Raw genomic sequence first — 12,455 nt, 5'->3', positions numbered from 1 at the left:
ATCACATTTAAAATACATAAACACATTTTTCCAGACACAGTTTCATAATAATTTCTGGAAAATCCACAAAATCAGCGGTTACAATAAAAATAGTTCGCAGAGAGGTTAATGGAACTTTTCTAGAAAGACATTTTGGGACAACATTTGCCTCCACTCTTCTGGGGTAGAGGCAGAAATTTGAAACACAGGTGTCTCAAAACCTGGCTGTACAAAACTAAATACATCTGCATGACTAGAACCCACTAGAGGTAACACAAAATTATCTGGTTGAATATAAACCCTAAAAAAAACCTCAAACCTGCTGCTGTCCTATCAAGGAACATCTGCATTTATGGTAAAATAAAATGGATAAAACCAGTGACGTAGGGTTCTAATTTATCTCTGTATCCTTTCACAAGATGTGGTTGAGAAGTAGATCAACACACACAGAAACACACAAAGAGGCTTTTCAATCCTCTCAATTCAGAGGATTTCTGCCCACACAACTGCAGTTTAAGTGGATTTAGTATTCAAGATTAAGACTGCAAAGATAATGTCATCGACACCAATTAACACCTTAGAAGATGACATAACAAAGATGGAGCGAGAAAAGCTGAATAGACTTTTATCTCAGTATAAATCATCAGACTGTCAGTGCTGCGACAGGTAATCTGGACAACTAAGAAATAAAGGAGATGCCTTTTAAAGGTCCAGTGTGTCAGATTTAAGGACTTATTTATTGGTAAAAATGGTATTTAATATTGATAACTGTTTTTTCATTAGTTTGTAATCACCTAAAATAAGAATAGTTGTGGTTTTGTTATCTTAGAATGACCTGTTTATTGTCTGCAAAGGGACAAACCAAACAGGTTCATTTGCGTTTTGGCATCGGCCACCATAGTTCTCCTAAATGCTTGGCACAAGAATAAATTCAATTTTGCAACCTCTCCGCTGGATGTCACTAAATCCTCCACACTGGACCTTTTAAAAGGCCACATTACTCCTCAAATCTTTAACTCCTAAGTGGTTGGAGAAGGCTTCAGATGATTCGCTATGACCCCTCCTCCTCCTCCTCCAAAACCATACAAGAAAACCGAATTTTAAAAGTTTACCACAGTGCAGAAAAGTGAGTGTGAAATGAGGTCTTTAAGGTGTGAACTAAAGCTATTTGAGAATGCGCAATTAAAATGTAACCACATGCAGTCTAAACAGTAGAGTCAACAAGCAGCACTCCAGAATTAGAGCTGTCGAGGCAGGGGAGAACATTACACTGAATAGATCAGCAGAGAAGTCACACAAGTCATTCACACAAAATAATTGTCACAGCAGAAAACATATGTTTGGATCTGAGATCTTTTTCACGTTTGCATTCTGTGTTTGTTGCTTTTGAACTCGCAAATGAGCCTAAACTTTATTTTTTCTCTTTCGTACCTCCTTCAGTTCCCATCCCATCCAAGCTGAACGGCTCGTCCCTGTCCGCCTTGTCTCTCTGTAAGGAGGGTCTGGGTGTGGGAGCTGTGTCCAACCCAGCCGAGGTTTTCTGTTCAGTCCCGGGTCGCCTCTCGCTGCTCAGCTCCACCTCCAAGTACAAGGTGACGGTCGGGGAGGTGCAGCGACGCCTCTCCCCACCTGAGTGCCTCAACGCCTCTCTGCTGGGTGGAGTCCTCCGCAGGTGAGAGGGAGATGGGGATGAAGAAGATGTGATGGAGTTTAAAAGTTGTTGCGCTACAGACAAAGACAAAAAAACACCTTAAGTTCACAATCTTGTCTGTCTTTTCTCGCATCTTAGCTTTTACATTTGAGAGTTTTACCTTTTTAGGCCTCTAAATATAATTGTCATAAGGGAAAATATGTCCATAGTTGAGCTTTTACAAGCCTAAGAAGTTGAGAGGCAGTGCCTTAAATGGCATATATCCAGATGAAAAGAGCTTGCAATTGCATTGTTATTAAGTGATGTATATCTTATTCCCATTAATCAACATTTTGTTGATTATTCAGATTAAAATAGCCATTATTTACTGCCTTTTGTTTAACCATCTACCAAAACCAAAGTAAATCTACAGTGACTATTTGGTGCCAGTGTTCACAAAAGTCAATGAAGCAATCCAGCATTGCAGAGGGATAAAAAATAGAGCATGTGCATAGCAGAGGACTTTTATTTTAACAAAGTAAAGATGTGTCAGTCATAAACTGATGCAGGAAAGGCACACATTGGTGCAGAAAATTTCTCAAAAATGTGTGATGTTTAAAGTTTCCTAAGGGATGACCACCAAACCTCCCATTTCTTATATGTTCCTCCATTTAGCAACCTGACTTTTTGTCAAGGGGACCAGGGCAATGTTAAGTCCCAGGTTGGCCTACAAAAAAAAAAAAATCATCATCCCCACACCACTCTGCACCTTTGTGATGCTGCTCTGAATGATGTTAAAAGCCATTTAAGCCTCATAAGTTGATTTTTATACTGTAAACTGTTAAACTATCTGTCTATACAAAATTGTACAAAATGATTTAAACCACATGACAGAGACTCTTGGTGTCATTTCACACTGAAGCTTTTTTAGAGTAAGAGAGCTTGAACTTAATGATGGGGTCAGAGCTAAAGGACCCAAAATGGGTCATGGGACTAAATCACAAGAGATGCAATGTGGTTTAACGAACCGCCACCTGAGGGCAAGAGAACAACTTTATGATTTGGGTTGCATGCTGAAATACTCTAAGAGGACATAATTAAAAGATCTAAAGGGTAGTAAATATCATAATCCCTCCTTGGTAGAGAGATACAGCGACCCCACTGATAATAATACATCAGTGCCTGTAATTTTGAAGTACTTGTACATCACTTGATTATTTCCATTTTACTTTACACTTATACTTTGCTACATTTCAGAGGAAAAATTGTACTTTTAACTGTTACAATTAATTGATAGTAATACTCACTATAGAAATTAAGATTTTAGATATGAAAAATAAAATAAAATACAATGCATTGTTATAGTTGAACCATCTAACAGTCCATAAAGTGAGTAAAATTAGCTCCACCTCAACAAAACAACAACAATGAAATGCTGGTATCATATCTATACAACATTCTCTCTACATTATAATTCATTATAACAAAACATTACAATTTAACACTCACAGAGGCCATTTTCTACATATTAGGTACTATTAATTTTGATTACTTTGATAATTTAAGTAGATTTTTCTGTTTAATTTCTTGTGTTTTCTTTTACTTAAGGTGTAAAATACATTTTCTCCTATCAAATAAATTCCTTAAAATATTTTTGTATCAATAAGCCCTTAAATTCAGGTGTTAAAAAAATAAAGAATAGGGTGCAAAGTAAAGTAAAAGAACAACTAAAAACAGCAAAAATCCAAGACACTATCAGTGTTGACAGAGAACATACTGTCGGGTGATTTCAGCTTCACATTCACTTACATAAACGCACAAAGACACAAAAGCACACATAAATACCCAGCCACAGACACATGCGCGCACACACGCACACACACACACACACAAAAACACACACGCGCATAAAACACACATATACAAGGACCATCTCCTAAAAACTGCTCTCTCTGTCTCCCTGTCCCCCCTCAGGGCAAAGTCAAAGAATGGTGGCCGCTGTCTGAGAGAGCGTCTGGAGAAGATTGGCCTCAACCTGCCCGCCGGGCGACGCAAGGCAGCCAACGTCACTCTCCTAACATCTCTAGTGGAGGGTAGGGGAAACACACACACACACACACACACACACACACACACACACACACACACACACACATACAGTGACCTGCATATATCCTGACAGATAGAGACACATATTCACATAGAAATGTCCTCGCATGAGCAGGCATGAATAAACAAGTCATAGCACGGGTGGCTGCATGCATGGTTGGTGTCATTTGAAAAAGCTAAAGCTGTGGCCGCCTCACAAAGCCAAAGAGCAGTGAACTGTTTGAGTAGTGAAAGTGAGAAAAATGGGTGCAGAGTTTATCTCATGACCTGAACTGACCCAAGCGGTTACAGCTGTCTTTTAAATGTGCATCATTTAAAACCAAATATATGGTTAATTATCCGAAATCTCAACTGACCTTTAGCTCCTAAAAACAGGAAGAGATAGAGCTGCTTTGTTGCCTAACTGATGTAAAAGACTATCCCTTTTTGTACTGGTTTGACTATTTTAATAGACACCCTCCTCCTCTTCCTCCTCCTGCAGGTGAGGCCGTCCATCTGGCGCGGGACTTTGGTTACGTGTGTGAGACAGAGTTTCCAGCCAGAGCCACAGCTGAGTATCTGTGCAGGCAGAGCGAGCCCGACCAGCTCCCCACACGGCGCAGCATGCTGCTCGCCACCAAGTGAGTGCTTCATCCCGCCCGCTACACTTTTTTTAAAGGGCCACTTCACCTATTTTTCATGCTGGTCATGGGGAGCAGCAGGAGTCACATCACATGAGTAATGTCAGTGTGGACCTGCAGACTATAAATTAATAATAAAGTAATAAAGATGAAAAACTTGAGTGTTTACCAGACAGGGAGCATCTCAGGTCACTGAGTTCTGGGGGCAGCAAAATAAACTATTGCAGTTTCAATTAATAACCAGGCACTAATTTACCCTTTTCCATCATTCTGTGGGCATCCATGATCTAATTTTATGCTGCACACAGCATGAGTCTATATTTCATATTGATCTGCTTGAAAAAAAATGCAAAAATGACTTGTCTTGTTTTGTAGATGCATTTTTGATGAATGATAGTGCAAAGTGCTAAGCATTTTGACAATCACATTGTATTTCCTCTAACTACTTCATGATAAAAATCAGTGTCACCAGTTCAGTTCTTTTAATGTGAAGCTGTAGCAGTAGGAAATGTTTGGTTTGTATTAGCAGTAACTTAATACAGCATTTTTTTTCTCCATGAATGTCACTCTTGACACTCAGTTCAGAAAACTGCAAATATACAAATACTGCAATACTTTAATCAGTTGGCCTGTGGCTCAATTGCCATTGTATTACCTCATTTGGCTATATACTGATTTTGTCATATGAACAGCGTTACGATGTTGGTTGATCGTAGTAAACATGATCAAAATTTTGAGGTAAACGTACGCAGCTAAAAAGCAATCAAAATAAGCAAAAACTTTAATACCTTTTTCTTTTTTCGAAACAAGCTGACATCAGCTTGTGACAGATTTCCTAATGTAGTCATCTGCGCCAGGCACACTACTGCAAGTGTTTAGCCTTCACTACTACAATTAGCTAGCTACATGCTAATGTCAGGTAAACATGTAATCTTGGTTGACAGTGTTGTTCATTTCTTCCCAATTTCGTGTTTCGTGTGTGCTAAAGCATATCAGGTTTGGAAGATTTTGTTAAGAAGCTGCTACATTCGCTACTACATTCTGTTACCTTGCAGAAACACTGAAATTTGAAAAACAGGGACACGCTGACCTATCAGAGCAGATTGGGCTTTTTCAGGAGGGGAACTTACAGAGACAGGTGCTAACACAGAGCTTTTCAGACTGACGGTATGAGGAAAATAAGTGTTTGGTTTTTTTTTTAACTCTGAAGCCTGTAAATATGTGTCAGTAGGAACCCAAATAAAAGTATGAACCTGAAAATACACATTAAAAGGGCCTCTTTAAGAAAAAACACTTTTTCAACAACCATCTAAACAATGAATCTAATTTATTTTTGTGTAAATAATTCTCAGAGCATCACAATTAAAAAGTAATTTCTCTTTTCTTCTCAGGGAGATCTGTAAGGAGTTTGTGGACATGATGTCCCAGGACCGCTCTCCGCTGGGCGGGAGTCGACCCACCCCCTGCCTTGAGCCCGGTGTCCAGGGAAGCCTCACCCACTTCAGCCTGCTCACCCACGGCTTCGGTACCCCCGCCATATGCGCCGCGCTGTCCGCCTTCCAGAGCTACCTGATGGAGGCAATCAAAATGCTGGACAAAGGAGAGGGCGGAGGGAAGAGCCACCATGACAAGGAGATGAAACACCGCAAATAGAGGAGGAGGACGGACAAAATATGTCGACGGATGACAAGAGAGGCAGAAAGGAGGAAGAAAAAAGAGGGGAGAAAGACTGACTGGTGCCCCTCTGTGTCTTTACCTTTGCCCTCAGGATAAAAACTGAGACTTTTACCTCCCAGACAAACCTCTGCGGTCCCTCTCGTCAAGGAGGCGGGGGGGTCATGATGATATCTGTACTGTAATGTGTGTCCACAACCACCTCACTCAACATGACGCATGGACCTCTTTTCTCAGTAGCTGGTTTGTGTCATGATGGCGTCTACAAAACATCTTTTCAGGATGAGTTCCTACATATGGCTGTATTTATTTACCCCCTCCTTTTTTAAATTTGGGTAAACATGTCACCTTTATCTGTGTTTTAGAAACCCTGCCTTCTTCTCTCACACACACACACACATTTTTTTGGACTGAACTCATCTGGGAAGTCTCGTAAAGCCATATCCGAGACAACAACCTGCTCTTTGCTCCTCTTGAACTTTGGGAGACTTTTAACTCTACCTGACTGGACAGGCACAGCTTCCATATGTAGTTAGTGGGTGGTCATGGGAAATTGAGTTCTCTAACAGCAGGGTGAGGAGGAGGAGTCAAAGGCAGCTAAAGGAGATTTGGTTTCTTTTATTTTGAAGTACTGCGTGTTGGTAACTTAAGAAAATAACACAAATCATTTTGTACTTTCTGTGTATGTTTATTATTAATGTTATTACTGTTGTTATTATTATTGTATTACGGCATAAATGTAATATATTATTAAAGAATTAAGAACTGAACAGTTGAGTTTTATGAGTTTTTTTACATTTAGATGTGAATTATCACAATGGTAAAAAGTAACAGCACCCTCAGATATCTTTAATTGCAATTGCCCACTTCAACTTTTAAATCCAAAGATGACAACGTGCTTTTATCGTGCTCTTATTGCAAATACTTGCTCTTTCCAGTAATGCCAGTAATGTTTTTTTTTTATTAATCCCTGTAGGCAAAGTCTGTTGTGACCTACACACGAAGGTCATAGTAAGGGCTGCAACCAACACTTCATTTCATTATTGATTGTGTCAATTTATTTAGCTCAATTGTTTTGTGTATAAAATGTCAAAAAGTAGAGGAAAATGTCCATTACAGTTTCCCAGAACCCAAAGTGATGTCATTTTGTTGGCATTTTCAGAGTTGGTGATTCGTGTGGTATTTAGTTTTTGTGGCGATAGCACACTAAATAAATACTAAATAACACTAAATATAGCAACACTAAACACTTGTGGTGTTATATGCCACGATCACACAGAAAGCAATGTGAATTTTCACTCATCAGCAGTTAAAGGGAAAGTTAGGGGAAAAATAATTTTCAAGCTTAATGACCAACCCTCGGCTTTTTGCACCTCCTGCTGTGGTGATAGCATGTTAGACGTTTTAAGTAAAGTCCCAACATTGTCTGAAACCTACTTTAAAATTTGTGAAGCTTTTACTCTATTTGTGAAAATGAAATGAAAGTGAGATATTACTGCATTTTACACATACACATCTATACCACACTGGACTAGGTCCAGATAAAATGGCACTATACTTAGACAGGTCAAATCTGAACTACATTATCCCAGAGAGATCAAAGATTATTTAAAACACAATTTCAGGTTTATGAAACCTATCCTATTTGCAAAAATGCAAAAAAAGGGAGATTTCCCTGTGTTTTCACATGATGAACACATTGGACTGTGTCTCTCTTGAAAACCACTTTACTTAGACAAGTCAAATGTGGACTACATTATCCCAGAGTGACTAAATATTACTTAAGTTAAAATATCAGATTTCTGACACATTTATTCTATTTATGAAAATGCAAAAACAATTACATTTCAATGCACTTTTCTTGTAGATAATAAAGGTTTCACAAATCTGAAACTGTGTTTTTATCAATCTTTTGCCTCTCTACAATAATGTCTAAGTATAATGCTTTTTGCATTTTTATAAAGAGACTTAATATTTCACAAACCTGAAACCATGTTTTAAATAATCTTTAGCCTCTCAGGAATAATGTAGTCTAGATTTGATCCATGTATGCCAAGCTAGTAGTTTTTTCTGAATCGGGTCTAATGTGGTCAACATGTAAAAATAAAGTGAAATCTCTCTTTCATTGCAAATTTCGCAGACAGAATATGAGATTTACAAGTTTGAAAGTGGGTTTCAGACAACTTGATGTTTCTATTTAAAACGTATAAGGTGCTTTCACCACCGCAGGAGGCGCAAAAACTGGACTGTACAGCTGAGCTAACGGGTCAGCTAACGGCTTTGCTAACGGTTGAGCTAACGGCTGTGCTAACGGCTGAGCTAAAGGTTGAGCTAACGGCTCAGCTAACGGCTGAGCTAACGGCTCAGCTAACGGCTGTGCTAACGGCTGAGCTAACGGTTGAGCTAACGGCTGAGCTAACGGCTGTGCTAACGGCTCAGCTAACGGCTCAGCTAACTAGCTTCCTGGAGGAGGCAGCTAGCGGCTAACTCGGGTTGTAGTGAAGCACAACAGATAGCTGGATGTAAACACGGAGGTTCGGTGCCCTGAGGCGCCGTGAACCGAGACGGTTACAGTCTTTATTATATTCTGACCACAATAATACACCAATTTAAATTACTCAGAGCACTGTGCTAATAAGCACTCAACAAGAATAGCTTACACAAGACACAAGTGTATTTTCAAAACTTACCATGTATGATTATAGCTTCAGACGCTAATCTCCAGGACTCCACGTCCGCACTTCGGTCTCTACAGAGTACTGACGCTGAGTGTACCTCCACAGGTGCCCGCCATAGATGTCTCTATGTCCAGAGACAGCGACCTTGTTTGTGCTCCATTTGTGACCATCAGTGACGTCAGAATAACGTCAACGGTGATAGGCTATTGCGACACAGCGCCCTCTGCGCAGCGGCCTTGGGTTCGAGTCCAGCTCTGGCTCTTTACTGTATGTAGAAATAATAATATTAAAATAAAATTCAACTGGTATTTCTCACAAGTCCATTGCATTGCATTGATTTGATTGATGTTAGCGGAGGTTCCCCAAACAGCCAAAAGAAAATTGAGGATGCAGCATTTATTAGTTATGCTGCAAAGCTCTGGGACACACTGCCTATAGTTATTAGAGAAGCAACCTTGCTAAATGTTTTTAAAAGAAAACTGAAAACGTATTTCTCACTTTCTCTCTCTCTTAACCAGCTATAACTTAACTGCTGTGCATTTTGCTTTGCACTTAGCACTGCTGCAGCTCTTTAAAATGTAGCATATTTGCATGTAGAGCTGCAGTAGAATAGCTCCGAATAGTTGATTAATCCACAAGTCAGTCTCCAGAAATTATTCACCAACTATTTTTATCATCAAATAATTGTTTTAAGTGCCGATCACAATGAGACACATTGCTAGAAAAGTGTCGCCAGCAAAACCATTATCTTCCAGTGGTATAACGCTAGTTGGGAAAAATTAGTTAGTAGACAGTAGTTAGCTTCAGCCCAATTAGCATGCCAATATTAGCGTTTAGCTCAGGCCTTAAGCATGGCTGTGAACTCTGAAGTCTCGTCGGTTATGCTTTTACAATAAAATTGACAATTTCTCTGTCAATATTTAGAATTTGGACTAAAACAAACTCCAACACAAAGCTTTGTTTAAATGCCTTTAGCAAATGTTTAATCAAAACTGAAAATTTCAACATTATATACAGCAAGTTCCCAGCAATTAAAAAAAAAAGTCAAGAGAAAATTTAAGAAAAAGTTCCTCTCATGCTGACACTTTCTGTGAACTTTTTAATTAAATAATATGATAGACGATCATCAAAATAAAATGCCAATGCAGATAATCAGATATTGGCCTCAATAATTAGCCAGGCCGATAATCTGTCAACCCCTACTTTGTATTGTGACAGTGTCTTGTAGTCCTGTCTGGGATGGGACAGAAATGACATGACACATAAATAAAAACTAATTAATTAACTAACTAACCAACTAACTAACTAATGAACTGTTTTAGCAGTTGTGTCGCACAGACTGAAACTTGCCAACACAATAGTCTGAGTTAGTGACCATATCATTGTTAGGACAAATTTTCTTTGTGCACCCCTCAAGGGACCACTCAAACAAAAAAAGACAAAAATCAGGGCCCATCTTTGCGTGCAGGGCTCCATCAGGGGCCCAAGGAGACGTCTGCGTCACAGCTGCAGCCCTGAACGCTGTACCTGTGAGGGAGCGCAGGCAGCAGTGCGACCCCCAGCGCCCAACAAGCCACTCACACCTCGGCTCCCCCTCAACCCATCTGTTCCACATTTCTCCCACCGACCACCTCTCACCTCCCCTGCACAGTCCTTCGCTTTATTTAACCAGGACGAGATACTCAACGCAATTACTGCTTTCCAGGGACGGCACACATACATGCGTCGCCTGCTCGAACACACTCAAACATCACTCATTTCTACCTGCCTATATCTCCCTTTCTCTCCTCCCATCTCATTACCCTCCTGTGTCAACCCCCTCCTCATCCCTTCATCTCCCAGTCCGTAACCTAACTCCTCCTCTCCTCCTCACCCCCCTCTCCCCCTATTCTCTCCCTCTATCTGACACTCAGCGGGGCCGCTCTCCATCTCTCTCTGTGCCTCCAGGCAAACATATGCTGCTCTTCCCGTCAGATTCCGGTGTGTTTGAGAGAGGAGGGATTGTTTAATGTTTATTAATCACCTGTCTGTGGTGGAGAGAGGAGACGATGATAGAGCCACACACACACACTCCTGTGCACACGGGCTGTCTAGCTCACGCACACACACATACACACACGTTCAGCTGCGATGTTACTAACTTGGCCTGGTTTTTCCATTTACAGCTGTGTGTAAGTACGCTCGCTGACTGTAACTCTCACTGTTTACAGACAAAAATCAGCAGCAGCTACTTTTTAGCAACAAAGACCACCCTGCAAACCCACCTACACAGACCTGTTTTTGATATTTCAACACTAATTTCAGTAACAAATACATTTAAGCCTACAATTAGATGTTGAATTTCTGCAAATTGTCTACACATATGCCAAAAACATGCACCCTGTGGCTTCCACATCAAGATGTTTCATTTTGTGAATTTGACGCCAAACAAAGGTCTTAAAAAAAATGCTGCATTTTCAGTAATCTCAGTGTTGCCTGCAGGAATTCACTTAAGTACTGTACTTGGTCTGCTTATAAGTATTTCCATTTTATTTTAAACTACTATGCTTCATTTCAGAGAGAAATATTTTATTCCACTCCATTTATTTTATAAAATACATTACTTTGCAGATTCAAGTTATAGATAAAAAATATAAATCAACTAATAAATTATGATATATTGTTACAGATTAAACATATTAAGAAGATGAAATTAGCTCAATGTTTACCAGCTACAACATTAAATGGATGTATATGCAGAACTTTTACTTGTAATTGAGTATTTTTATGCTATGGTATTACTATTTTTACTTACGTTAAATATCTGAATATGTCCTCTAGTGTGTCTGTCTACTTTCTGAATAAGGAAATATTTAGCCACATATTTTTTTAAGATTTTATATCGATACAATTGCAAGTTTGAGAGTACAGCTTGATCACTGGCATTTTTCTAAATGTTTGTTCCTATAAATATTTTGGGAGCAGTTGGTATGTTCTGTCTTTATATTGTCTTACTTTTTGTGCAAATTGTGACTTTGCAAATTTTTTTTTAGCATTGAAGTTCATTGTTGAACGTGAAAAATATATAAATACATTTTAGAAATTCTTCAATTTCTGTCCATTTTAGTAGCTTTTTTCTAGAGCTTTCAAATGATTTAGCTCTTTTGTTGTCAAATGCATGAGGAACTTAACAGACAAGCATGTAAATATATGAAAATGATCGCACCTGTCAGAGGATGAACATTAGACCATGTCAACTGAGCAAATTCCATCCTCTGATGATGGAGACAGTAGAAATGCCCAGAAAAGAAGCTAGTAAGTAGTCTTTAAGTTTGGAGTATTTACAGTGGTAAAACACAGGATTTCACTCTTGTATTTATCTGTATATTTAGCTTGTTGGTCCTCTCAGAATTTTAGCGTTGATCCCGACACACAATAATTCACTTTGGTCCATATTTCAACTGCCCAGGGTTGGATTTCGGCTGAATTAGGGGTTGTGGCTCAAATTTATTCCAATTCAGAATGTGTTGTGTGTAAGTTGGTTGGTGTGAAATAAACAGAAGGTGGGAATTAAAAAATGAATATATGCACTTTTAATATATATATATATGTTACCTGCAGCAAACTTGGATTTGTTTTTGACAGCCCTGCTCAGACGCATGCTGAATCACAACCACAACACCTGTACAGCGTAACCTGATTTATTAGCTCTGCAGTCAATGCCAACTTTGTGCAGGTTATGTTTATTCATTTACTGACTGACTGCATCAGAAAGGTGTTGCTACA

At 39.3% G+C, this 12,455-nt stretch overlaps 1 protein-coding gene and 1 long non-coding RNA gene across 5 annotated transcripts in view; one reads left to right on the top strand and one right to left on the bottom strand.

The window, feature by feature from the left end:
* tfap2e (transcription factor AP-2 epsilon) overlaps positions 1-6,782 on the top strand; it is a 14,011-nt gene extending 7,229 nt beyond the window's left edge. For all 4 annotated transcript variants that reach the window (XM_042506719.2, XM_088090512.1, XM_042506720.2 and 1 more), the window contains 4 exons: positions 1,420-1,651; positions 3,584-3,702; positions 4,200-4,338; positions 5,730-6,782. In XM_042506719.2, coding sequence (XP_042362653.1) covers positions 1,420-1,651; positions 3,584-3,702; positions 4,200-4,338; positions 5,730-5,991 — 752 coding nt within the window. In that variant the 3' untranslated portion in view covers positions 5,992-6,782. The remainder of the gene's footprint in view (positions 1-1,419; positions 1,652-3,583; positions 3,703-4,199; positions 4,339-5,729) is intronic.
* LOC148186671 (uncharacterized) lies at positions 589-8,891 on the bottom strand. Its single transcript, XR_015779481.1, has 2 exons — positions 8,703-8,891; positions 589-1,704 (listed from the first exon to the last, which is right to left on the bottom strand). It is a non-coding gene; the product is annotated as an uncharacterized LOC148186671 (long non-coding RNA).
* Between the last annotated feature and the right edge of the window lie 3,564 nt (positions 8,892-12,455).

Source organism: Plectropomus leopardus, chromosome 17 (assembly GCF_026936395.1).
Source record: "Plectropomus leopardus strain MGB_pleo_1.0 chromosome 17, ASM2693639v1, whole genome shotgun sequence".
Taxonomy (NCBI): domain Eukaryota; kingdom Metazoa; phylum Chordata; class Actinopteri; order Perciformes; family Serranidae; genus Plectropomus; species Plectropomus leopardus.
Note: the sequence above shows the minus strand (reverse complement) of the source record. Positions and strands in the feature narration are given on the sequence as shown.